General features: G+C 37.3%; 3 protein-coding genes and 1 long non-coding RNA gene across 10 annotated transcripts in view; 2 read left to right on the top strand and 2 right to left on the bottom strand.

Moving 5' to 3' along the window:
* LOC111871285 (RING finger protein 37) lies at positions 1–1,810 on the bottom strand. The gene has a single exon (XM_023864283.2). The coding sequence runs from the start codon at positions 1,656–1,658 to the stop codon at positions 264–266; it is 1,395 nt and encodes a 464-aa protein (XP_023720051.1). The 5' UTR covers positions 1,659–1,810; the 3' UTR covers positions 1–263.
* A 71-nt stretch (positions 1,811–1,881) lies between these two features.
* On the top strand, positions 1,882–8,312 carry LOC111871297 (thioredoxin-like protein 4A). Of its 2 annotated transcripts, none has more exons than XM_023864301.1 (4): positions 1,882–1,936; positions 2,751–2,854; positions 6,333–6,469; positions 7,872–8,312. In XM_023864301.1, the coding sequence occupies exons 2-4, from the start codon at positions 2,777–2,779 to the stop codon at positions 8,083–8,085; spliced, it is 429 nt and encodes a 142-aa protein (XP_023720069.1). In that variant the 5' UTR covers positions 1,882–1,936; positions 2,751–2,776; the 3' UTR covers positions 8,086–8,312. The 2 variants fall into 2 exon arrangements, with proteins under 2 accessions (XP_023720069.1, XP_023720068.1); XM_023864300.1 differs by having other exon boundaries at positions 1,910–1,992.
* A 133-nt stretch (positions 8,313–8,445) lies between these two features.
* LOC117282843 lies at positions 8,446–11,390 on the bottom strand. Its single transcript, XR_004513753.1, has 2 exons — positions 11,305–11,390; positions 8,446–9,567 (listed from the first exon to the last, which is right to left on the bottom strand). It is a non-coding gene; the product is annotated as an uncharacterized LOC117282843 (long non-coding RNA).
* A 22-nt stretch (positions 11,391–11,412) lies between these two features.
* LOC111871284 (RING finger protein 121) overlaps positions 11,413–27,883 on the top strand; it is a 21,808-nt gene continuing 5,337 nt past the window's right edge. Inside the window, exons 1-7 of one of the 6 annotated variants that reach the window (XM_023864281.2) lie at positions 11,413–11,805; positions 14,731–14,765; positions 18,744–18,885; positions 20,512–20,666; positions 20,790–21,018; positions 22,346–22,479; positions 23,294–23,685. In XM_023864281.2, coding sequence (XP_023720049.1) covers positions 11,779–11,805; positions 14,731–14,765; positions 18,744–18,885; positions 20,512–20,666; positions 20,790–21,018; positions 22,346–22,479; positions 23,294–23,366 — 795 coding nt within the window. In that variant the 5' untranslated portion in view covers positions 11,413–11,778 and the 3' untranslated portion in view covers positions 23,367–23,685. Of the gene's footprint in view, positions 11,806–12,021; positions 12,118–12,196; positions 12,414–14,730; positions 14,766–15,674; positions 15,889–18,743; positions 18,886–20,511; positions 20,667–20,789; positions 21,019–22,345; positions 22,480–23,293; positions 23,686–26,269; positions 26,372–27,883 lie in introns of those variants that run through there. The other 5 variants (XM_023864277.2, XM_023864280.2, XM_023864278.2 and 2 more) reach the window with 5 other exon arrangements.

Genomic DNA, 27,883 nt, shown 5'->3' with positions numbered 1-27,883 from the left:
TACTGTTTCCAGCTCTTTAATAAACTCATCCTGTTCTTTCAGCAACACAGGCTTACAAACATATGATAAGAATAACCTAGAGTGCATGGATAAACAGAAAGAAGTGTACTAATTTACACAGGTACACATTCATTCTTACTATGCATTCAATTACACTGTTAACTTACATTGGGAATAGTCTGAGATTGAAGACTCAGTATGAAGGTTTCCAAGTGACGAAGCTATTTCACTGGTAATCAACATAATATTCCACCCTTTGAGAACTATACATGATATCGTAATGGATCACTAGACTGGAAACAAGCTTTACACACATCACAGATTAACTTCTTGGATTCCTTCTTCAACACAAGACACACCCTACACAAAAAATGTTTGCAAGGAAGTTTAAACAAAATGCTGTCACTACTACATGCAGCACACTGCTGAATGACCACATGATCATTGAATCTAGTATATGTAGGAAGACCTGCGAGAGTAGACTTGACAGCAAAGTCCAGACTCCAGTCTACCTTCTCCTCATATGATTCTACATCAGGTATCTTAGTCCCAGTCACATCTTCATCTCTGTACTTTGGGCTTTTATGCCTCAACTGATATACATTTTTTGAAGCAGATAGACAAGTCACTTCCTTACTCTCAGTTGGACACCCTACAGAGGTACTGAGTTTAATGTCTGCTGGAGACACACTACTGCAACTTGCTTCATGAACTCTACTTCTCTTTTCCCTGCCTGTGGTTCTTGGTACATATGTCAGTTCTTGTCTCTCAGAATGCTCAATAAGAAACTTATCAATACAAGCTTTAAGAGAAGTGGCTGGAATGGGCCGGTGATTTTCATTAAATATCCTTCCTGTGAATGGGTCATTAGGTGCTCGTCCCCACTTTGCTTCGTGCTGTTCATGTCTCTCAAGCGTACTTTGATCCACAACCTTCCCACAAGGCAAAATGAAGGGAAGAGCCATTACTGTGCAAGTTACTGAATCAAGAAATTCCTCAGGAATTTCAAACTCCACATCAGAATCGGAAACAGTTTGTAATTGTCTCTCTGACTCATCACAGCACATAGTTTCTTTCTTCGGACTTCTGTCTGCCCACAATTTAAAAACACTGTGCTTGATGGCTTGGTCACACGATTTACTTGGGTTTCCCCATACTTCTACTCTAGCCAAAGCAGGAACTGACGACCTTGTTTTAATTATTTTAATCTGTAAACTTACTGCATTATTAAGAAAATAACATGTTCTTCCAGGAATGGCTTTCCAAGCAAAAAAATTCAGTTGTTTGGTATATTTAATGCACTCGTGGTAACTGCCTCTTCGATAAAATATTACACCTATTTCATCACCTTCAAGATAACCATATGCAGCCTTCTGATAATCCTGTGATTTGGATTTCGACGCTGAGTTCGCATAAATTTCAAATCCAGTAGACTTCTGACAACCAACTTGTGACCACAAAATTATGTGACTTACGTTGACACTGCAGAAAAAGTTAATGGTTATTGTCACCGGAGGTTTAATGGCATTATAAGCCAAGAAACCTTTCCGAGCTTCATCTGCATTACTCGAAACTAGATTTGTCACTTCGTAACCATCGGTACTCACAGTACTGCATAGAATCGTGGGATTTAGGGCTGGGCAGCAAAAGTTAATCATTTTCCCATTCGCAATATCAGCTGATAAAACTTCAGAATCTGTTTTTTCTCCTAAAGTACTTTATCAATTACTTCCCTTCCTAACCTCTACTGTTACTGAACCCGTATTCCGTGTAAGATGTGTAAAATCTACGATATCTACGTTCTCTCACATCGTTCTACCCTACATGGGCTACATGGCATTGTTGGCACGGTTCGTACCTTACGGTAAACACACAGATCAATGAACAGTGAATCATCTGTCAACAAAATAAGTAATCTGTGACGTCCGTGGCTGTGGTAGGTGTTGCTTGTTTTGTGTTTTTTTTTAAATTGTCCACGTTATAATAATAAAGGTATTTAGATTTTTAATAATTATATACATATTATATGTGCATTGTATCAGTAATTTAAAATTAATGTCTATAAATCGTATGTTATGCTTCATTTTATAAATGAGTTAGTATAATTTCAGGTTATTGGTCGGCCCATGAACACCGATAATTCTTTGTTCCAGGGTTGCACTGGATTTATCTGATAAAGAAGGACACCACTTTGTATTTGAAAAGGACTATCGTCTACTATGTGACGTCATGTAGTCGTGTAGAAGTTAGACGTTTCGGAGGAAAGCACTGTCGCAATTTTGAGGGTTGAGGATGGTGGCAGTGCGTCCCTCCGAAACGTTGGTGGACTTATACTGCACTACATGGTGTCACGTCATAGAAGATGGTATTCTCCATAGCTACTGCTTTGAGAACACCATATTCAGCATTATTCCCATTACATAAGTACTCATAATCTAGATTGTTGCCTGCCAGGTTTTGTCTATAGGTGGATACAATTTTAGAGAAACATGACGCCTCTGTCTTCAGGGTCGAAGTGGGTAGGGTGAGGATTTGGTTCGCCTAGAGCTCATTACTGTAAAAACCAGAAAAATCATAATGCTTTACATACTAGGATCTTTTCAACTGAAAATGAGGCAGTATGTTTCTTCAAAACGGTGGTACCCACCTATCACACTGTACAGTGTAATAAACCAGAAGACAATGGTACTAATCTTCACCACTGGAAAACTCTTGAAGTCTTACGTGTGTTATGCTTTTGTACCATTCAGGTTGTTGTTTACTGTAATCAGCCAACATGTCGTACATGTTAGGACATCTCCACAATGGCTGGCAAGTTGATCAAGCTATACTCTCAGAGGAGGATCGAGTTGTGGTAAGATAATTTTTCAGGTGTTATATCTATAGCAGGAATCTTATGTTTTATGTTTAAATTAGGGGAGAATGCATTATAATGGCAGACAGCCCAAAAAGGATTACAGAATTCCTTGCTAAGGAGCTAGCTTCTTCCATTCTGCTATTTCAACTGCGATGTAGCTTCATGGAGCAGAACTCATGAGAGGTAATTTTTGTACATCTAATTAAAAGAATCCCTGCATTTTATGGAACCTAAAGGTTCATTACTTAGATCATAAATATTATATTTCATCATCATCCTGTTGCACTGTGGCATCACTTTTAGATTGTAAGTATACTGTCTGTAATGCAACAGTAACCTTATATAAATGACACTAAAAATATACAGAATACACGATACAATGGAAGTATTCTACGAAGGAAACTAATAACAAAAACAACGATGTGCTTAAGGGCACAGAAGACAAAGTGTACAGTGCAGTAGTCTCCCTAGTAACAAAATATGTTGCCTGATGATGGCCCATGTGTGGCCAAAACATGTTTCAACAAGGAATGAATGTATCATTTTAATGATATTTTAAAATATTTAACAAGCACTTATAGTGTATTTAATATATTTTAGTGTCTTTTATATAAAGTTAGTGTTGCATTATAGACCATAGTTACGATTTAAAAATTAGATCATAAAATCTTGCCATTGGTCCCTGTTCTGAGTCAAATATATATTCTTCCACTCTGTATCTTTAATAACCATTTAATATTCTCCTTTCTTTGGGTTTTCTATGACCAGAACTTTATGTGCATTTCTTTTTTCCAATGCATGTCACATGGACCACCCATGTAACTATCCCTGGTTTATTCACCCTAATATTTGGTGAGAAGTACAGATATAAAGTACCTCATGAAATTTTCCACCCTCCTATTATTTATTGCTTCCCTAATGGGAGAGACCGAATTTGATACCCATACAGAACAGACAAAATTATAGTTTTGTATATTTTAATTTTTACATTCTTTGATAATGTCTGTTTTCACTCCAGTTTCTGTAAAGTTCTGTAATCTGCTTGAGGCAGTTACACTCCTGTGTTGGTATTCATGGGCACCAGTGCTGAATGAAAGTTACCAGTTGCTGTGTGGTATTTTACCAATTATCCATGTATTGATTGTGTGGTTTGTGGCTTGTCACCTGTTGGCTTGTTCACAGCACTGTTGAGTGATATTAAGTTTGCTCAGACTTTCCATGTACATGAATTAACTTAAAAACGTCTGGACAGATATTCAGCACTGGTAATCAGAAGTATACTACATTGACTTGCATAATCAGCCCCCCTCATCCTTCTCCTTACCATTCTTAACATGTGAAATGCAGATCTTTTTACAGAATACTTGGTGCCATACAGCACAACGGAATCTCTCACATTTCTAGGACATTTATTTATTATTATATATGGGCTACAAATTTTTCTTTCCCTTTTAGTGTCTCTGCAGCTGTTGCACCAGTTATTTTAGTTTGGCATCCCATCTCATTTGAGTTCTAGGGAACTCCTCAGTGCCGAATGTCACACTCATTGATGTCATTAAAGTATGTGTTTTTGTAACAGTGACCGGCTCATTGCCACTGAATTGCTACTTAATTAAGCAAAAACTGACTTACCAGCCCAAGACGTTAATGTGTTGAGCGCAGTCAGTGTCAGGACTGTACATTACATTATGACAAAGCTAGGGGTAGGACATTTTGTAGTCCAAAAATAAATGGGCACATTAATGAAAGGGAAACACTACTTGAAAAATGTGGTTCTAGGAATTTCAGATTGCAAACTGTTGTGCATTATATTGATTTATTATCAGATCTGTAGATATTCTTTATTTTATATAGTAATATTTACATATGTATATGTCACATTGTATCTTAAGCTACTAAGTTCTGTTCTCTGTACTCCAGTGTAAAATACTCTTGTAATAGATTCTCACTAGTGTACTGCTATTTTAGAGCTTTCCATTAGTGTATCTGTAATAGATGGTTGGACTGTGGGTTATATAAAAATACTGTATGAACTGCAGAAGTTATTTAGTGTTAAATGGTATGAGTGTATGATTGCGTTTCGTAAAACGAAAGGATTTTTTTGGGAGAAAGTAGAGTCATATTTCAAGGCCTTGTACTAGCATTCACCTGAAGGAACTGAAGAAAGCTACAAGAAACCTTACGTGATAGTACTACCCCAGGCAAGATTTGACATGGACAACTGTATATAAATCAGAAGTGTTACTTCTTGACCCAGCTTGCTCACCCTTGTAGTGTATTATTATTTATGCAGTAGTAAGCAAGTAAAACGTGGGAGGCTACATTGACTGTTTCTTTTGAAATTGTGTAGCAGTCTGTTTAAATTGTGCAACAGTGACTGTATCAGTTTAAGAATTTGTCTGTCAAACTGGGAATACAGATGCTGATACAACTTTATAATTGGGAGACCATATACTTGAGCCTCTGCACCTCAAACCTGTATAATGCTAATATTGGTGAAATTATTTTCTGTGGTCTAGTTCCTGGCTACAGATTCAGAGGTCCAGGTTCGATTCCTGGCGCTACCAAATTTTCTGGGAAGTAGTGGGTCTGGAATGGGATCCAATCAGCCTCGTGAGGATAATTGAGGAGCTATTTCAAGGAAATAGCGGCTCCGGTCTAGAAAGCCGAAATTAACGGCTGTGTGGATTTGTTGCATTGACCACGTGACACCTTTATCAGCAAAATTTGGCACTAAATTTGCTGACAAGCAGTGGTCACTGGGTCGGTATTGTTCGCTTGTGGACTGAAACTACAGAGTTTTGTATTTCACATAGTGCTAAGCTGATGCAATACAAACTAAGTTCACCCGACCTAACCTAACCTATCACTTTACCTCTTTTGTACTGCTATGAAACATAATCATTGCTTTGAGAGAAAAGATTGTATTATGCAGAAGAAGTGCTGAGGAAATATCTGGACCTAAAGCATATGAATTGAATGGAAAATGTAAATGTTATATTACAAAATAGATTGTGTGTTTCCCAATTATTGTACCATTTACCTCTGCCTTTTTCTTATTTTCTGTGACACATTGTCCAGAATAAATGCACATTTTACATTAGCCTCATCATCGTTGTCAGAACAGCCCTTTTTGAGCCATAGCCTTGCATAGAAGATTCTGCCATATTTGTAGACTTCCAGTTTTAAATTCTTTAGATTTCTTAAATAAATATTTTTTATGTGAAGCAAGATTGTCAGCCTTGCATCTAACCCCTGACCTGGAAGACCAGGTCTCTCTGTTCCCCAGTGACATGTTGGCCCAGTATACCTTCAGGCACCAGGTTCCCATTTTGTTACCTTCCGTAACTCGCAGGTGGAGGTGTTCTAACCTGTCTCTACATGGTACATTAGCCTCATACCATGGTAAATCAAAGTATTATAAATCGTGAAACAAATGTAGTGATGGTATTACATTTCTTTTAATTTGTACCAGGTAATTCGATTTGGTCATGATTGGGACCCATCGTGTATGAAGATGGATGAAGTTTTGTACAGCATTGCAGAAAAGGTTAAGAATTTTGCTGTTTTATATCTGGTGGATATCACAAAGGTCCCTGACTTCAATAAAATGTATGTATTTTTATCTGGATGAACATACAAGTAGTACAAGGGAGAGTCATTAAATAGGTCACAAATGGCTGTAAAATGTAAAACATGTGATATTCAAACTTGGGGGAGGGGGGAACTTTTATTTCTTGACATATCCTCCACCAACATTGTTGCACTTGTCACATCGCTTTAGCAGGACATCAAAACTTGCAGTATATTGACTATTGTCTCAGCCACTTCTGCACTTATGTTTCATCATCTGCAACTTTTGAATGTCCTTGAGAGAATTTCTTGACCCAGCTGTGAACTACTTTACATGTCAGGCACATTTCTTCATGAATATCCTTTGCATTGAGTCTCTCTGCACACACAATATAACGCTGCTCTTCAGTAGTATCCTCAAGCACAGTTGCCATTTTGAGTATTGAAACCAGCCTGTGAACATGTGCATGTCTGCTAGCTAAACTGTCATGTGGCTGGACTGTGCTGCTACCTAGTGACATACACAGAAAACCTATTATATCCATTACAGCTGTTTTACTTCCATTTGTTATCCATTTACTGACTCTCCCTCATATGTCTGCAAATATGTGAAAGGGAGTGTATTTGTTCATGTGTGTATGTAGGGTCACTCCAAAAGTAATGATCCATTTTTTTTACACCATTTGCTGTTCATAAGCATGGTTAGTTTTGCAGTGTACAGATTTATTCTTTTTGCCTCTTATTATGACAGTTCCATTGTCTTCATCTGACCAAGCAGTGCTATGCTATTGGCCTACTTTAACCCCTTCACTGTTACTACTATAACTGATTCTCTCTCAGTTCCTACTTAGCATATCTGAAGAACTTTAGGGCTCAGTGCTGTACTGTGTTTGTTTATCCCAGTGTTTTTCATGGTTGTGTGATAGCTTTTGCACATAGTTCATATGTTTCTCAGAAGATGCCAGAACCATATGGAAGTATTTGTCACAGGTTTTTAAATGATAATAATATATATGCCATATGTTAAAGGACACAAACTGCATTTTAAGTCAGCACTTAAGTGGTTAACATTGGTATTAATTTGACTGGTAAAACATGGTGCATATACTGCATGAAAACGAAAAGATGTTAGTATCTTATGTGATATATTGCCTCCCTCAATTTACTAAGAAATGTCTCATATATAAATGGACTTTTGTTTTTAATACATGTGTGGTACATTTTTATTCTCATGTATTTTATTCCTCTTCACCAGTAAAACATGCAAGGAATAAATAAGTTTGCTTTTCTAAGTGTCCAGTCCTCTTCTGTATGAAGTGCTTCACCTTCAAACTTCCACATGTTTTCTTGTATGCTCCCTGTCTCCTTAAAACAAAATTCAAATGTGGTGTATTACTAATTGCAGCAATTGAGTAATGTGCATTTCTATCCTGTGTTTCAGGTATGAGTTGTATGATCCATGTACCGTTATGTTCTTCTTCCGAAACAAACACATAATGATTGATCTGGGAACAGGAAACAACAATAAAATTAATTGGCCTTTGGAAGACAAGCAGGAGATGATTGATATAATTGAAACAGTATACAGAGGGGCTCGCAAAGGAAGAGGTTTGGTTGTTTCTCCGAAGGACTACTCTACCAAATACCGATACTAAGGACATGGTGTTCCAATGGATATTAACAAGGATATCACTTTTATATTTATGAGCAGTGTGTGTGTGAATCTCTAAATATGTTACTTCTTACTGCTACAAGTATGTGAATATGAGTTCAAACAGTTTGTGGTGAAAATGAGATACCAAAATACTGATATTGAATGGGAATGTAATTCGATCAGATACTGGACGCTAAATGGGTAGTCCAATAAACTATGTCTTGGCTATTCAGTTGTACCTTAACATGACACATCTTCCTTTTGTGAGGTTAAGTGAGTTACTAGTATTTATTGGAAACCTGTAATTGAATACAAGGCTTGTTATTTATGTTTTTAAATTTAAACTTTGTGTTTAAGTAGACCGAATTCTGTAATGACATGTTAAGCCTTTACATCAAACAAAGCATGGAAGTTGACACAGTACCCCACCTCTGGACTCAATTTTGATAGGAAGACTGACTATCCTAATTTTTGTGTTCTTTCTGCTCCTCCAGACAGAATACACAAAATACAAAGGCAGTTGCTTAAAGTAGCTTATGACTGTCCGTCTGTTTCCCATTTCCCATTCAACACTGTATAATCCCTGTAGATGATAAATTATTGTTGAATAAACCAGAAGTCACACCTAACATAAAATAGTATCCTGCCAACCATAAAAAATTTAAAGAGGTATGTGCTTTTAATGCATTGCAACCATATATGCATAGACTAATGGAATTCCTCTTAATTAGTCCAGTTAGTAGGAACAGGATCTGTAGAAAGCAATGAGAACACCTTTATAGTTGCATGTGCTTAAGCTACTGAGAAGAAAATTGCAGATTTTTTTATTTATGCTTACTAAATCAAACACAGTCCCAATGAAAACTAAATTAACTGGCATACCCTGTCAGCAAATTTGAATCTGTTCAGGAAGTATGATTGGAATCTGGAAGAAACATGGTTCCCCCCACACTTTCAGCGTTATCTAGCCAAAAATAAGCTGTAAGCCAGCACTGGAATAACTGAAGCTAATCTGTCATATCTTTGTAATGGTAAAATGTAACTGAAATGTCATGTTTCATTTCTTTACTGAAAAGATATAAGAGAATACCACAAAAATAATAATTTTCAGATGGCATTTGAATATTTTAAACACAAATTAATACAGCCAGTACCAGCAGAGATTTTATCTTTGTGCATATGTTGCACAGCACAGCTGTGCCTACTTAACATCATATTTTCACCAAATATGCAATTTTATGCCTGTACCCATCTAAAAATCCTCCTTCCAATGTCATGATTGCCCTGTGATCTCATGTCCTGCAAATTTTTGATCCTGTGCTGTCTTCAGTCAAGTGTCTACCACAGTTGTACATGGTTTTTGTGTCTGTAGTAATCTCTTCAATACTGTCAGCTTTAAATTTCTCATGTTATCTCAGAATTAATGTTTTTGGCTGAACTTGCGGCAGAGGACAAACCAGGATGTGTCCCAGTATTCATGAACCTGTGGGAAATTTGAACACACTGAGTTAATACTTTCTCACTAATGATGGTGGGTGTATGTAGGTGATGTAAATGCACTCTGTGTGTGTGTGTAGTATTGTGTCATGATTTCAGGAGTTTGGATTGGTGAAGGGATTTATTGACCACTTGTATACACCACTCATAACTTCAAGCGATTACAGAGCTATTGCTGATTTCCATGCCTTATAAATCACCACAACATCTGCTAAGTCTTTTCCAGGCTGCTGTCTTAACCAGCCATTTCCTTGCACCAGCTTCTAACATTGGAGATTCTTCAGCTTCCCGTGCTCAGGTCCACTTGTCACAGCTGCCCGTGCAGAGCTGTTGTCAACTCCTCGGCGCAGACCACATAGAAAACACTATTTCCTCTAAACGGCTGTACTCGTTGCTTGTTTTGTGGTATTTGCCTAGCAACAGGTCTATATGCCACAGTATTATGCAGATAATATATTACATTGCTCTTATTTTCAAATTTTAAAAATTGTGGAATTTTTTTTTGTTTCTGTGATTCAAAATAAATAGATTTTTAAACATTCTACAACCGAAATGCCATTATTTTGTTAGAAAATACCTTGTATGAGATTTGAGCCTTTCAATTAGTGTAAAAGGTAAAGTTGTCCTTACACCATGAAGGTGTATGGGGCNTCCTCGGCGCAGACCACATAGAAAACACTATTTCCTCTAAACGGCTGTACTCATTGCTTGTTTCGTGGTATTTGCCTAGCAACAGGTCTATATGCCACAGTATTATGCAGATAATATATTACATTGCTCTTATTTTCAAATTTTAAAAATTGTGGAATTTTTTTTTGTTTCTGTGATTCAAAATAAATAGATTTTTAAACATTCTACAACCGAAATGCCATTATTTTGTTAGAAAATACCTTGTATGAGATTTGAGCCTTTCAATTAGTGTAAAAGGTAAAGTTGTCCTTACACCATGAAGGTGTATGGGGCAGTGGATTTATAGATCCACATTTTCTTGACCTTGGCACTAGTTGGACGTGAGTGGTAAACTGCACGTCACGGCCGCTTTACCCCCGGGAAAGAGCCCCCAGCACCCATTGGATAGGAGACTGGATGGGCCTCAGAGCAGGTCTGGGCGACATGTGGAAGCAAGAATTCTTAATCCTACAGGGACTTGAACTCCCACCCCTCGGTCGCCCAGTCCATAACCAGTCTATACCGACTATGCCATCCCAGCTCCTTACATAGTTAAGCGGCCGCACCATAGCTCAAGCTGTTAGTCGTTGGCTTTCCACCGCGGCGACCCGGGTTCGATCCCAGGTCTGGTCAAGTGGGATTGTGGTGGACAAAGTGGCACTGGGGCAAGTTTTCCCCAAGTACTAAGGTTTCCCCTGCCAATCTTCATTCCACCAATTACTCTACAATCACCCTCGCCTATCATCTGGGACTGGTACAATAGGCCAGAAGTGGCCGCAGTACACGGGACTTAGTCCCACCCCACTAGCAATAAAAAAAGAACTTCATTATCGCCTTTCAAAGGAAGGCCCTTACAGATGTTCACAAGGCAGCCAGTGACTTTGGAATATTGAAGCTTATTCGGGTGCAGAATCGAAATGAAACAGCGCGGCTAACCAAAACGCGCCACAGAAAGGGAAGCATTAGAACAGAAGGAAGAGAGACAATTTTAGGTGCNCCGCTTGAGCTGTGGCGCTGCCTATTACTTAAAATACAGGGACAAATTTACCTTTACCTCGTACGCGATCTCCATGGTTTTTCTATTGTGTGTCTATTCTCCAACAATTCCTCTATTGCCGAGCTCGTATTCGTTGCCGCGGAACTTGTTTACAGCGAAGTTGGTTAGCAATATTCGGTTATTTATATCGAGGGCAGAAAAAGTAAACTGGCAGTCGCAATTTCCGAGTATTGTTTACCGCCTCTGTATAACAAATGTTACTGAGGGGAGCAGCGAAAATTGAGGAAACTGCGTTGTCGATTCCTCAATATGCGCCGCTTCATGCAGTAACATGTGTTCAATTCTGGCTGATAACAATTGCCTGAAATTGCGGTTGCTAGGTTCCTTGGCGTGTCTTCGCCCTTAGGTTGTAGCGGTAGCAGTGTTGATCGTGTTCATTGTTATAGCTTTACCACTATACCACGGATCAGTGTATAAATAGCAGAATTGTTCTTGGATTTTGTGTTTTCACGTTAACGGTACTGCATACAAATGGCGATCATGGTGGAGGAGAATAAGGCAAGTACCATAAACTCATTCAATTTTTTCAGTAGTGAGTGATATGTGAACTGAATAGTCGGTAATGAAAGACCCAGTCAAGCACTTCACCTGTTATGTGTCATGGTTTAGGTGACTGCTTGGTGTAAAATTATTGTGTTTACCATGCTTCATCGTCGTTTGAAATGAACATGTATTGCCACACTTACTGTTCGTGTGTGTTTAAAATGATATTTTGCTCATTCTTTATTAGTGAATAGTCTGTCAGCGTGTGGATGATCAATATTATTTTCTGCATTCTTTAGGAAGGAGAACTGGTGCCGACTTCGTTAGGTTCATGCACATTTTGAATATGTGGGGTTATGTTGGATTGAGGAGTTATAGTGTGCGGTACAATATGCACAGAGTGAATCGAAACGTTTTGTCACAAAGCGAGACGTGAATTCAAGAGACTGCACTGGTAGCCGGTGAACGCGTCTCAGTCGATTATGGTCACTTTATGTTTTTGGTTGATTATCTGTAGAATCTCGCTGTACGTCTCACAACCTTATGGGCCTCCATGGCCCGTTACAAGGATAGCTGTACCTTTTACAGGTTCTTCCCATTTTGGGAGCATTTTCATGGTGCAGGTGTTTCTGTTTGACTTAATGCATGCATTACAGTTCATGTATGAATTTATTATTATTTTCTGGTGACCTCTCCATAGTAATTCTGTAAGATGAGATGCACAATCAGCGGTTGATAACATGGAATGTTGTTTCAGGAATTGGAGAAATGCCTCATGTGGATTGACAAATGTAGGGAACTGATGTGACTATTAAGACTCCATTCTATGGAGCAGTCTTGCAATTTTGCATACCTTATTGGCCTTGATGTATTTATTCCAGATAAAAACACACTGCTGCAAAAGCAAATTACACTACAATATTGATTGCTTAAATTAATAAACTATTTTTCTTTGTATTTGCTAATTATTTTACACTCAACAAATGTGTGCATGTGGCAGCATCATGACCCAGTGATTTATTGATAGATGACATAAGCTGATAAGGTCGGTGAGATTACTTATAGGTCTGCTTTGGTTTCTTTACACCCCTCATGATTCAGGTAATGATGAAAGCAAACATTAGCACCCACAAGGAGAGTGTCCATCCAGATAGGTTATGTTTATCATATTGAAGAACATCATATAACTTGTAGAACTCAAATCTGTATCTTGTGTTACATAACAGTTTTTTTTTTTCATATTCCATTTTTGAGGACTTGATTTCTATATCATGCAAAGTAGGGGTTATATTGAACTGATGACCAAAATTATATGATTTGAAGCTTTGACAGTGACTGTACAATAAAGTCATCATGGGTGGTCAGCCACATGAAGATGAAATTATGAAGGCTGTCCCAGATTCCATCATCAGCTGCTGATCACCCAAGGAAACTTCACTGAAACCATTTAATATCATTTGAGGTATAAAAGGATCCAGTATTAGGTTTTTGAGAACATGGTAATTGATTTTCAGTTCCTTAAAAGCAGGGCATTTGTTCATCACCTGAGTAAATATCAACTTCTTATGAAGACTCTGTGCTTTGAAGTTAGCAGTATATGTGTGATTGCTCAGTCATTACCACAGAGAGTTGGTTAATAGAAAGTTTTTGGGAACTTACTGCTTCAGTGTGACCTAATGAATTCACATGCCAGCCTATGATACACTTTTGATACACACTGTGTGAGTGTAGCAAATGGTTAATTGTGAGTGCCAGTGACTTGAGAGGTGGGGAGCTTGATGCATTAAGTTTTTACTTCTTTAACAGCAGTGGAAATGTATGTAAAGAATAGTATGAAGTGTGTGAATAAGGTGTTATCAAATGACATGTCATGTCATTAAGGAAAATTTTATATACATACATATGTTGGGGATGTGTGAATGCCCAGTTTTGTAATTCTACCGTCATAAATATAGCTTCACTCTGGAATATATGTATCCAGTTTTGATGGCATCATGTGCTTCCCTATAACATGCCATTACCTTCCTTCGAGGCTTTCAGTTCACTTGCTGCAATCACAAGTTGCCATAAGATTCAGTAATTTGAACATAAGATAAAAGCTACTTATTTCCACAGTGTTCTCATTTATGTGTTTTCAGTGGGGTTGTGTTAGCTCTACTTTATTTTTAGCTTGGTCACTGATATGTGTATTTGTGGAAGGCATTAAAAATTGTTTGCATAATGTGTTAAGGGTCATAGGAAGGACTTCACTGTTTCAAAGGCAAGGGGCAATAATTTTGTCATTTTTCCAATTTAAATATGTTTTAAGGACTCTTACTTTGACACTTCTTTATTTAACATGAAGGCAATTAATTTTATCTGTTATCATACAGCTGTAATGAAGAGTTAACTTTCATCAATTTATACATCTTATTTTGCGGTAGAACTGCAGCTTCAACTTTTGTGGCTGAAGTATCAGGGAGGCAGAGTGGTGGGGAGAAAATTGGGGAGGGCGATTGTTCAGGAGGAGGGGAAAAGAAGAGAGAGAGAGAGAGAGAGAGAGGGAGTACATTGCCACTAAAGCCTTTCTGTTCTCTTGGACTGTTTGGTGGGGTATCATTTTCTTACTATAAATATAACAAGAACAATTTTCTTCGTCTAAATTTGGGTTATCATGTGGAAATTCAGATTGTCAAGCATATACTGAATCCATATTGTATGTGTAAAATGAAGTAAGAAGCACAAGTATTAAATATCATGAAAATTTGTTGGGCCACGCTTCAGTTTTTCTTTTCATATTTACAGATGGTTAGTGACACTTGTCACTTTTCTTCTAATTTTCAGCTCAAATTCCATGTGAACCCAGTTCACAAGAAAGTTGTGACCAATTTGAAATGCCTCACACATCCCTGATGTAAATGACTCACTGTTTCATATAATAATTTAAATATCTTTTTCTAGACAATAGAAGACCTTACTCCAGAAGAAAAGTGGAGGTGAGTAGAGGAACATCATAATTAGTCTCAGTAATTTGATATAATTAACATACATAACACTTTCATTCTTTGACACAGTAGTTGCCTTGATACTTTCACATAGTCTGTTACAATATCCATCAGCATTAAGTAATTAGTTATTTAGTGTGAGGAAAATGCTCAATGATCTAGATAGTGGCAGAATAAAATTTCTGATATAATGGCATGGGACCAATATGTAGAAAGGGACTGGTAAGTATTTGCATAATGGTCCTAGATTTAGAAGCTGGATCTGTAATGTTGACATTTTTATAGTTTTGTTTCAGCATTAGTTTGTTGAAATGTTCACAGATTAGTAACGGAAGAAATAGAAGTTTGAGGATGACTGGTAATGAATGTACAATTAAATTTTATATACATGAACAGTAACCTGTATACTGAAGAATGTTACATATTCTGTGATTATTTGTAGAGTAATTGTAGTAAAAGCCCAATTTTAGGGACCAGTGGATTTGAACACTAAATTGAGGAAAATTATGATTGTAGGTAATTTAACATTGAAGTTATTGATTTGTGATCATTGAAATTGAACACTGAATGAGGGAAAGCCTTAAACCAAAGAACATTAAATAGGGGTTCCACTATATAAGTAGAGTAAGATAGAAGTATGTGTGCTTCATGTCCTAGAAGGTAAGATGAGGTCATTTGTTTTCTTTAAATATTCTCTTCTGTTTTTAAGATTTACCATTTTTGGGTGTGTCAAAATCAAAATGGAATATATGAAGACCAAAATTGCTTAGCTATTAGATAATTTATTTTAATTTACTTAATAACATGTTTATGAACTTCATGGGTTATGTGATGTCATACAGTAAGATGATTTGTGAATTAGCAGTGATGTAGAAGGAAATGGTGGTTGCATATTTCAAGGTGCTATCCCAGAATTTGCCAGAAAGGTATGAAGAAAATACCCAGCCAGAAAACTGGTCTCCTAGCTGAGAGTAATGATGTTTGATGTTCTGAGTTTAGAAGAATATACCAAAACGTCTCAAAATCATGGATGATTATTATTATGAAGAGTAATAGGAACATGGAAGAACTTACATGCCTACTTTGCTTTAAATGATTCCATCTAGATACAGAGGTACAAATTTCCAAGTTTTTGGTCTAACTATGTGCATAGTTTCCACTAGTGTAGAGTTCACTACCAGATAGTTGTCAGGCATAATCACAATCATATTTACTGTTACAGTGTTTATAATTTCTAAGCTATAGATGTGTACTTCATATAAAATTTGTCTCTGTCTCCATACCAAATTCATATGCCTAACTTTGATGCTTTGCTAATTATCTTATATAATATTTTAGCATCCTGTTGTATTGAGGTATCAGACTTTTTGCTGTAGTATCTGTCAACAATACAACAATATAAAAGACATTAAGAATATGTCATTCACTTAAAATGTATTTCGATACTCTATTAAAATCATTAAAATGTCCATAGGACATTACAGGTATGCAACTTTATAAACTAAAAAGTGATGTCAAAATTCGTTGGACTGTCTTAACCTTACATGTATTTTCTTAGTTTTTTAGTTTTTCACTACATGTTTCAGCCTCACGTGGGCCATCATCAGGTGTATTCTACTCTCTGGGGAGACCACTGCACTGTACTTGTTCTCTGAGCTTCATTCATGCACGTCAAAGTTTTAGTTCATGCTAGTTGTTGTATTTTTGCAGTTATTTTGCGGCCATTAATATTTATTTATTTATTTATTTATTTATTTTGTCTCTATAGATCATTGTTACATGATATAGGACAAGTCAGTTACTGTACATTGGCTGATTACAATAAGAGAATAAAGTTACAATACTTAAAATTGTTTACAATAGATTACAGTAGATTACAATAGTTAAGATTTCATATAGTGTGAGGTGGAATCCATATTAGGTCCCCTCGGCACATCGGCTTTCATATGTCCTATTGTACCTGTACTGGTGATAATGCTTATGGAGAATTTGATGGAATGAGGATTGGCAGGGTAAACCGAAGTACTTGGGGAAAACCTGCCCCAGCACCACTTTGTCCATCATAAATCCCACTTGACTAGACCACAGCGGTGGGAAGCCAGTGACTAACCGCTTAAGCTATGGCGTGGCCTTTGAGATAATATTGGTGAATTTGGTGATAGCTCTGGTATAACGTTTCACTGTAGACTCTACACTGCAACACCTCTTTACATCTGTTCTCCCTTCCTGGTGCAGCTTCTTGGCATCTGCAATCTCTCCAGAGTAGCCCATTCAGGTACATCTCCCACTGTGTTATCTTGGTTGCTGGAAGAAAGAAAGGAAAGCTGCTCAGTAGGGATTCCCAGAACCAATTATTCATGAATTATGTGATAAAATCGATTAGTGTTTGTCTCACACGAGAGAAACTCATCCACTTTATAAAAATAATGATCGAGTAGGTAAGATTTCAAAGCGTTTTTGAAATTATATAGTTTTATTGTCATGTTTTCTTGTGCTAGTGTGCCCGTAGTGGTCTTCCGGTGGTATACCTGTAGTGTCCTATGGACATTTTAATGATTTTAACAGTCATAGTATTGAAATACATTTTAAGTGAATGACATATTCTTAATGTCTTTTATATTGTTGACAGATACTATAGTAAAAAGGTTGTTAATTATCATTGTCAGACAGCTAAATGTATATTTTGCATGGCCAGTATATTGTGATTTACTTTGTATAAAACTCAGTGGTAACAAAATATGCTTACTTCAGGTCCCTACGTTAGACTGTGCTAGTGTTGCTCTGACCATATATATGTGAACAGTTACTGTTCTCATATTATTGATGGCAGTAAATTAAAACATGCAAAAGTGGGGTGTCCATTGACATTTGTACCTACTATAATGAATACTCATCCACATATCAAAATGTTATTATGGAGAGGAATGGACAGACACAGACAGGCCTGGTGTGCATACAAGGTGTGGCAATAAAGAACCCGGATTACTTTTATGACTCATTTCCGGCCACGTCATTGATGAAGAGGAGGGTAGGGCATTGACCCTTGGACTTCCCTCTACCGTCACACAAAGTTTCATTCACGTGCATCGGTTAGTCTGGCCGCGACCATTGTTAGAAGCGGATCGTGTTTCTGAGCTCCGTCGGAATAATGCTGAGTGCTAATGCAGAACAACGTGCTAACATCAAATTCCTCACAAAACTTGGAAAATCTGCCACTGAAACTTACAATTTGTTGACAGAAGTATATGGTGATCAGTGTCTATCTCGCACGCAAGTTTTCGAGTGGTTTAAGAAGTTTATGGAGGGTAGGAAAAACGTCGGGAACGATCCAAAATCGGGCCGTCCTCCNAGCACTTCTGCCAACAGTGGAAAATTCGCATGGAGCGGTGTAGGGATCGGGGAGGGGACTACATTGAAGGGGATAACATTTCGACTGTCTGAGAGCATGAATCCGGTTTCTTTATTGCCACACCTTGTACGTATGCAGAAAAAAACACGCGCACACAAACATACAGTAGTACCTAATGAAAGAAAGAAGAAAGTAGAATAGAAGACCATCAGATACCTCACCTATCTAGAAGAATTATACAGATTTAATCTGTGCACAGCATGATAACATGGCAGGAACAACACTGAAAACATCTTAGATGATAAAGCCCAAAATAAAGGACACAATATGTGTACAACTTTTCTTGGTTGAAATATCTTTTACTAAAGTAATGGCATGACAATAAACAGATAAAAAAGATAGAAATGAATATTTCTATATAAAACATCCTGAACAAAGCAATTAAATCAATATTTTGAAGAGATGATGAAACAATTGCTGTTTACTCCAGGTGAAAAAATCAGTGGTTTATTAGAAGTTGATCTACATGTTTTGACTTATATACAGTTGAAAACTGCATATTCATGGTTTTATAATTATAATTTCATTGCCCTTTATCAAATCCAATGTCTTATTTACAGGCTGGAGCATATAAAGCTCCATGAGCAGCATAAGGGTCATGAGTCTATGCACGCAGAAATGGTTCTTATTCTTCTTGTCACATTGGTTGTGGCTCAAATTGTTCTAGTCGAATGGAAGAAGAGACATTACAGGTCATATATGGTGTGTAGAAAAGAAAATTAACCTTTACAGGAATAGATTTTATATAGATACAGAAACATGTTTTATGAGGACTGTATCTTGTTTGTTACTGGTACTATGACAGTTTAAGTAAAGGTATATGTCATTCACTGGAAGTGAGATTTTTATGTCGTTTGGAAATAGTAAACAGGGCTGTTCCTCTGGAAAATTTTCCAGTTTAAGCACAGAGGATTCATGATGGAAACAAAGTTTGAAAAAAGGGCCGTGCCATAGCTCAGGCGGTTAGTTGCTGGCTTCCCACTGCGGTGGCCCAGGTTTGATCCCGGGTCTGGTCAAATGGGATTTGTGGTGGACAAAGTGTCACTGGGGCAGGTTTTCTCCAAGTACTTCGGTTTCCCCTGCCAATCTTCATTCCACCAATTGCTCCACAATCCACCTATCATCTGGGGCTGGTACAATAGGCCAGAAGTGGCCGCAGTACACGGGACTTAGTCCCACCCCACTAGCAATAAAAGAAAAAAGTTTGAACAAAACTAAATTATGTAGGCATAGATGAAATGGTCAGGTTAGCATAATTACTGTACAGTTACTTCTTCATGTGTAAGCAAAAGGTTTTGGTGTCCTGTCAGCAAAAGGGCATAATGTGTAACAGTCTTTATAGATAGTTCACGAGTTCTGTGTCAGACTCATGTATGAACTAGAGACTATTTTATGTAAGTATTGCATGGCCACATGGAGTTTGTATCATACATGACCATGTAACTTTTGTTGTATGCCTGGCTAGTTGGTATTAAAGTGTAATAGGTTTCCTGCTATTAGGGAATTTAAATTTTGACATTAATAGGTAGCACTCTTGTTTTCACTGTAGAATTTGTTAATGTAATTTGTCTCAAGTACATGACGATTACTGCAGGTTGAAAGTGCCTTGTGTACAGTTGGTTGCATGTGTGAGAGAATATGTTAATGAAGACACAGGTCCAGGTGAATAAATTACAAAAAATGACAGCATGATAGAATTTTGATACCTTCATGGGTATAGGTATGTAATTTAGTGACTTGAATGTTAAGGCAGTTTTGTAAAAGAGAATTGGGGATTCTCATTCAGTAGGAAATCTGAAGATGTCATCAATCTGTGAGGCCTCTTAATTTTGAAATTAATTTATGTTATCTTTTATTTACTAGACACAGACATTAAGTTTGAGGAATGTGAAATTTCCATACTTACTTCAGGGAACGTTACAATATTATTTTTCCTGGGCGACACTGGATTTGAATACAAACACGAATAATAGCTCACACACCAAGATAATTAATCAGGGAGTATAGGCACTTTTTAATTTATTTATGTTTTCTTTAATAATATTTTCAGTTGTTAAAATTATATAGTATGGAAGGACAGGGTGATTAGTGAATGATGGATTGGAGGGGTTATGGGAGGAAGCATGAAGCTTCACACCCATGATTCTCATTCTCTAGTCTCAAATGTGGGACCTCCCAAATAAGAAGCAGGGGATGATAATTGCTTGATCACAATGTTCAGTGACAGCAGAGACTAAAGAGTGAAGCATTTTGCTCCATAAATGAAATGTTAAATGGGCATGACACTGTAATTATTCCTATTATTTATTGGCCACTCTTTCTTTCCAGTTTTCTACTCTTATTGGTATGTGGATTATTCCATTGTTATTGTGCCTGAAGAATCAGTGGTGGCGTTTCATATTCTTATGGCTACTGTTTTCCTGTATAACTAGTCTAGTAGTGAGAAAAGCCATTCAGAAACCAATTGAAGGTACAACCCCAAGGTTTGTTAATAATTATTCATAAATAATGACAACTGTTTTGGTCTTACAAATGTGCTTTCAGTATTTAGGAAATAAATTATTTGTCAGTGTAGAATGAAGTGATTAACTTTTGTCTCCCTTCAGATTGGTCTACAAGTGGTTTTACTTCATCTACAAATTAAGCTATGCTCTGGGCCTGATAGGATATATCATCATGATGGCTACATTTTTTGGACTGAATGTAGTATTTGATGCCAAACCACATATGTGGATGGATTTTGGATTGCTCTTCCTATTTTATGGTCTGTATTATGGAGTCTTGGGTCGAGATATAGCAGAAATATGCGCTGACAAAATGGCATCACATATTGGGGTAAGCATATTGTCTTGACTGAAGTTTATTTGTGCTGTATGTGTGATTGAGTTGAATGAAGATTTATTATCCAGACTGTGAGTTTAGCGCACAGCCCATTGGTGCTTTTGTCAGACAAACATGTCTAATCTTTTGAAATTTTTGTATCTTTGGAATGATAAGATAACTTATGTGTCCTGTAGGGGGAGATTATTATATTGATCTGTGTGAGCAGTACATAGATATGTATCGTTGCAGCATTGTTTTTCGTCTTCATTTTCTCATGTTAATGTTCCTCTTTTGAGAAAACAGTTCTAAGATTGAAGAAAGCAGTCTATTTGGCACCGTGTATATATGGTGTTAACCGACGTTTCGGAGGAACGTATCGCCTCCATCTTCAGGGTAGAAGGAAAAATATAAGAAATCCGCAAGCAAAGAGACCGTGAGAACCAGTAAAAGCAGTCTGCTTTTACCAGTTCTCATGGTCTCTTCGCTTGCGGATTTCTTATATTTTTCCTTCTACCCTGAAGATGGAGGCAATACGTTCCTCCGAAATGTCGGTTAACACCACATATACACGGTGCCATATCCCAGAAGACTGTTTTCTTCATAGTCACAACCGTGAAAGCCTCAAATCTTACACAGTTCTAAAATTGCATCACAATTCCATTACTGATCAATCAGTTGCTTATATCCTTCTTGTTTGGATTGCTGTTGCTTTATTTTGTATTTGTGCTGGGGACACAGCTCTGCAGTTGAGACAGTGTAGTGTCCAGTGAATGGTACAAATTAATTTTGAATGTATGCATTTAGACTTGTCACTTAACATGCTGTCGTTATAAACTGAATCTAGTTTCTCACATCCATACAGTTTGAATTTTTGTTGTGAGGGAGAAGTACCAGAACTTTGTTACAAATTCATGAATTTGCAGATTTCACTGCTTTGTCATTGGACAGTTGTCAAAGTGTGAAAATTTCTCAGTATTCAGTTACAGAGCACAGTAGACTAGCAGTTTTATCTTTGGTTAATTTTGCATGATACTCCAATGATTGGCATTCTTGATATTATAAGAACTTGATATTTTATATAATTTTCTTGGATTGTGTTATGTCTTTTCCAGTGTACATGTTTTTGTTACCCTGTCCTCTAATTTGGTTTATTTTGGAAGGTGTCTGAAGTGAATGGAGATGGGTCAGTCAGTCAGAATGAAAAATGAAAGGTTGTGGAGTATTTCCATTAAAGTTATTACAAAACATATAATATGTGGTATGTTACACAAATATTCCATTTCCACACAAGTAGCTCATTAGAATAGTATTTTAATTATGATTTGTGTTATTGGTGTAGTACTACACGGATCAAGGCATGCCCACACGACATCTTGATTCTGCCGTGTGTGCTGTATGTGGTAACAAATTGCTGGTTCAGGAGAATGAAGAAGGAGTCTTGGAGAATACATATAAGCTCTCTTGTGATCATGTGTATCCTTAACAGAAATTGTCTGTTGGCAGAATGTCAACATTATAATGAGCTCTATAAATACAATTATTTACTTTTTGGACATCATCCAGTGTCTGGAGATAGGGCCTAACTCTGTCAGTTAGGGTGAACTGAGGTAGGCTTTTTACGTGAGGACAGTCAGAGTCCAGTCTCTGAAGTGTTTTAAATAAAAAACAGAATGATGGGTAATGTCTGTAAAGTCAGTAATTGTACTAATATGTTAGCATCACAAACTTTTAAATTTGATTTACATAACCAGTACGGACCAAAGCTCTATAAGAGTCACTTGATTTGAAGCTTGACTGGAAAATAAAACTACAGCAAAATTTAAATGGAAGCAGTTTATAGAATATATTACATAATAAGGAACCCATAGTTTGTATGTTCACATAGTGTTATGAGGGTAGTTAACTCATGGGGGCTGTGGAGGACTGGACATAGCTAAAATGGGAGATTCATTGGTGGCCTTTGGTAGTAATGATGTTGAATCTTTGGTTTTTGTTATCCAAGCCACACTTAGAATTTGTTTCATGGAACAAAAGTATTTGAGGGAGCTATAGTTGGTAAACATGATGAATAAGCCATTATCTGAATTAATATTCTACAGTTGTGAAATTTCAGAGTTAATATTCAATACAGTCATTGAAATAATGATAATTAATTCTGCATCTTGGCATGTTGGAATGGTACTCACCATTTTCTCTCTGGCAAGTATGATAATGTTGATTTCCTTCATTTTATTTAGAAAAGTATTCTCCTTTTTACATACATTTTGAGAAGCCTTAACTTTCTGAGGTCAGACATTTCCACAGGGTCTCCTCAGACTGCTCAGGTATACCACTTCAAAGACCATAGTTGTGTCACATGACAGTTCTGCTTTGTTCCAAACTTTGACATAAACAAAATTTTTTGTTATTTTCAACAAAAGGCCACTTAATTTTCTCTTTGGTTTCTAAGTGGTATGTGGTCTACCTTTGGAGAGACAAGCCCAATCCATTTACTTTCAAATTTTCCTTTACTGGTTTTTGTAGATTGCACTGATTTACCAGCTTAATATAACTATTTAATTTCCCTCTATTACATTTATCACAATTAGCATTGTGATAGAGGCACTGCTACATGCGGGTTTGATTCCCGATGAGTCACTGGATTTTTCACTTGACGTCATTCTTCTAGTCGCACTATGGCCCTGGGGTCAACTCAGCTTGTAACAGAAATGAGTACCAGGAATCTTGTTGGGGGTAAAGGGTGACCAGCCAGCATGTAAGGCTGACAGCCTCGTCTCCATCTGTGAGCCGACTGTCTAGAAAATGTGGGGGGCTCTACAGCCTGTTGAGAGGGGTAGTTTTATGTATTTTTACCTTAAAAAACGGAGTATTTGGTTTAATAAAACAGAGTTGGTAGAATTAAAAGTACTCATGATTAGTAGGGTACATTTTTTTAATCCTGAAGACTATAGATTTTCTTGATTCATTTTTAGACATTATAGACTGTTACTTTTTTATGTTTCTAGTTGAATTCAGTCCTTTTTATATTTATGCATCTCTGAAGCATTTATTTTTCCCCAGTGTTAATGTCCATGTTTCTTTTAAGATTTCATTATTGTGTTATTTTAATGCTGAATGAGACATATGATGTTTTTCTTTTGGCGGTATTGGCAAAGTTCTGTGGCATCCTTTTAAAGAATAATGGTATATTATCTCAACATTTTACAGAAATTTGAACCACTTGGGACAACATCAAGTGAAATTATAGAGAGTTGCATGATTTATCATTATTAAGTAATTCATTAGAAGTGTAATATTAAGAAGAAGCTAGAATTTCCAAGCACAGAGACTGCAATATATTTTTGAATCCTGAAACATTAATCTATGAAAAATGATTTGACAGGATATGATAGGAGAGTAACTTTCCTATATGAAGGAATTTAATGGTTCTGCATAAATATGTAGTATGAAGCAAGATTAATGCTCTAAAATATTGTAATGTGCATATCTAAACCATCACTTCGTAGGCAATGATCCATGTTCTTGCTACAATGCAATATCATAATTCAACAATGAGTCTCTATGGTTACAACAAATTGTTGAAAGCATTGTGTAACAGCTGGAAATATTACACTTCTGAAGCAACGGATTATTGAAACAGCAGAAAAATGCATTTCCTAAGCAACAGATTGTTGAACCAGCAGTAATAATGCACTTCCACGGTAAAGAGTCAGTCGTAAGAGAGTCACCGTCGATGGCCGTTGAAGCCTAGTATTTGCCGAGATATAGTGGAAACAGTAATTGTGATACTGCAAGTGATAATAATTGCAAAGTGTGTTAGTGTAGAAGCGAAGCACAATAAATATTCGCTACATCCTTGATGGCGTGAGGTGACATACCCAACACGTGACAATATATTCGTTTTTTGCTGTTAAGTTGTCTTTTCTTCTCAGCTTATTTACAGGGTGTGGACAATATAATGGAAACATTAAGAGATTGAGGAATAGAATTTGTTTGTGTTTGCTAAATTGCAACACTGAATGTTCTTCCATTTGTTTACACTCTGTAGTGGTCATGTTATTGCATTAATTATTCTGTTGAGTGATGGGCTGTGTGAAAGAATCGGGAAATGGGAGACTTGTCATATTTTGAAAGAGGACAGATCGTTGGTGCTCATTAATTGAAGCATCTTTGAAAAGACAGCCATATTGTTATATGTATCGAGAGCAACAATTTCTAAGGTTGTGATGGCATACACAAATCATGGGAAGACAACATCAGTGAAGAGGAACAGTGGGTGAAAATCAACATTGAAAGAAAGAGGTCGTCATACATTGAGGAGGATTGTTTGCAGAATCACACAACTACTGCAGCACAGGTGACAGCAGAACTGAATGTTCATCTTGAAGACCCTGTTTCCACAAAAACTATCTGATGTGAGCTTCACAAATCCAACATCTATGGCAGGGCTGCAGTTGCCAAAATTCTGATTACTGAAAATAATGCTCAGATGCGTAAACGATCATGTTATGACTATACAACCTGGACATGGTCAGATGAGTCATGTCCTTCATGCTGTTCCCTACATCACAAAGAGTGTATGCCTGGAGAACACCCAAGAAGGCCTATAATCTGGAATGGCTGGATCCAACAGTGAAACACGGGGCAGATTTTGTGATGTTGTGGGCAGCAATATCATGGTACAATGTTCAGCTTTTCCCATTAGTAACCTTCATGGCCAAATTACTGCAAGGGAGCGCATGGACAGGTTGGGTAATCAGGTGCATCCCATGATCCAGATGTTATTTCCGAACAACTGCAGTTTTCTAAGATGACCGTGCCCCTATTTACATAGCTGGAACTGTTTAGTCATGGTTTGAAGAGCATGAAGGTGAACTTCAACATCTTTCCTGGCCAGCACAGTCACAAAATCTGAACATTAGTGAGCCACTCTGGTCAGTTTTGAAGACTAAAGTGAGGAACGGATTCTCGCCTCCAGCATCTCTAAAGCAACTTGAACATGTTCTTCAGAAGAACGGTATAAAATTCTGCTAGAGACTGTTCAAAACTTGTATGAGTCCATTCCAAGATGGATTGCGGCTGTATTGAAGCAAAGGTAGTCTAACACCATATTAGTAAAGAAATGTGTACAGTAGTAGTGTTTCTGTTATTTTGTCCAACTCCTGTATATTATTCAGCCAGGTTTTTGTTTTTTGTATTATTTTATGTGTTAGAATGTACTGCTGTGTAACTGTTGTGCATAGTTTCTTAACACTGTTATCAGATTTCACGAATTTTGTATTCGAGGATGGTGCATTGTGGGTAAGAAACAGACATGTCCATATTGCAAAGAGAAGGTGGATTTAAAGAAGATGTTTTGTAATCCGTATCCTTTTTCAAGAGATGCTTATTTTCTTTGTTAAGTGCTGAAGGAAATACAATTATTAGGATGCAGAAAAATCCATTTTACAGTACAGGGATGGTAAGCTCTCTACAGTACCTGTTTATAGTACCTTTTTTTCCCTCCATCATTATTGAATATTGAGGGAGATCCAAAAGTTTGGTATTTTGTCATGCTCAGATATAGTGTATGTGTGTGTTTGCAGTATGACAAATTCTGGATTTTAAATTTTATTGATATTAAATTTAAAAAATTGTTAGCTTATAGTAATTTGGGGGCACACGGTGGCATAGTTGGTGGAGGTATGCTACAAGCTGGAAGGCTTTTTCAATTGACCTGATCCTTCCAGCCGTATTCTGGCCCTGGGATTGACTCAACCTCTAACAGAAATGAGTACTAGGAGTCTTCCAGGGGGTAGAGGGCAGCCAGTGCGTAAGGCTGACAACCTCCCTGCCATCTGTGAGCTGACTGTCTTGAAAATGTGGAAGCCTCAACAGCCTGTTAGAGGGATAGCTTTACCTTTTGTAATGTGTTTTAATGTAGAGTGAACCCTCGCTAATCTGTTTACATTTAATCTGGATGTTAGATAATGTAGATCAAAATATGATAAGTTCTGTTCACAGTTGGGTACATACTTTTAAAAGACACATGGGATTTAGGAGCAAGAGGACACTCTCACTGTGTTGAGGGCAGCTGAGAGACTGAAACCATACAAGAAAATGTCCAAGATTGGCCTGTGCTGGATGATGGAAATTGGATTATAGTTTTGAATGATATGTGGCCCTTGAATCCTTAAATGATATTATTTACCACAAGAAGCATCCAGATATTTACAGGAAATGAAGATGATGTTACATTTTGGAAAACATTTCTGTAATCCAGTGTGAAAAGTCCATGTTATGTGGATCCCTGTCACCACGGCATGGCACGTCCTCAGGTCGCTGATGGAGGAGATGCCCTCCAGTTTTGGAGGGAAGCTGTGAATATATTGAATAAGCAGTCGCGGACAGCTGACAAGGGGCGGCCCTCCAGCTTGGGGGTTGGGCATAGGCCTAACAACTCCTCACCGTAAAAATCATTATGTTATGAAAATGAACGCAAAGCCTCGGACCTGGACTGATTCCTTGGATAAACGACTTAAGCTAATGAAAATGGGTATGAGATTTGGCACTTGGAATGTACAGAGTTTGTATAGGGCAGGTTCGCTCAGGGCAGTGGCAGAACAAATCTTAAAATATAAGTTAGATTTAGCGGGAGTACAGGAGGTCAGATGGGATGGAGGTGGCATCGCACCAGCAGGAGACTATACATTTTTCTATGGAAAGGGGAATGAAAATCATGAATTAGGTACAGGTTTTTTCGTACATAGAATCGTATCAGCAGTTAAAGAGGGTAGAGTTCGTTAGTGATAGGATATCATATATAATACTAAAAGGTCTCTGGTGTGATACCATTGTTATGAATGTTCACGCCCCAACAGAAGATAAAATTGATGAC

This window comes from Cryptotermes secundus, unplaced genomic scaffold, assembly GCF_002891405.2.
Source record: "Cryptotermes secundus unplaced genomic scaffold, Csec_1.0 scaffold825, whole genome shotgun sequence".
NCBI classification, from domain to species: Eukaryota; Metazoa; Arthropoda; class Insecta; order Blattodea; family Kalotermitidae; genus Cryptotermes; species Cryptotermes secundus.
Note: the sequence above shows the minus strand (reverse complement) of the source record. Positions and strands in the feature narration are given on the sequence as shown.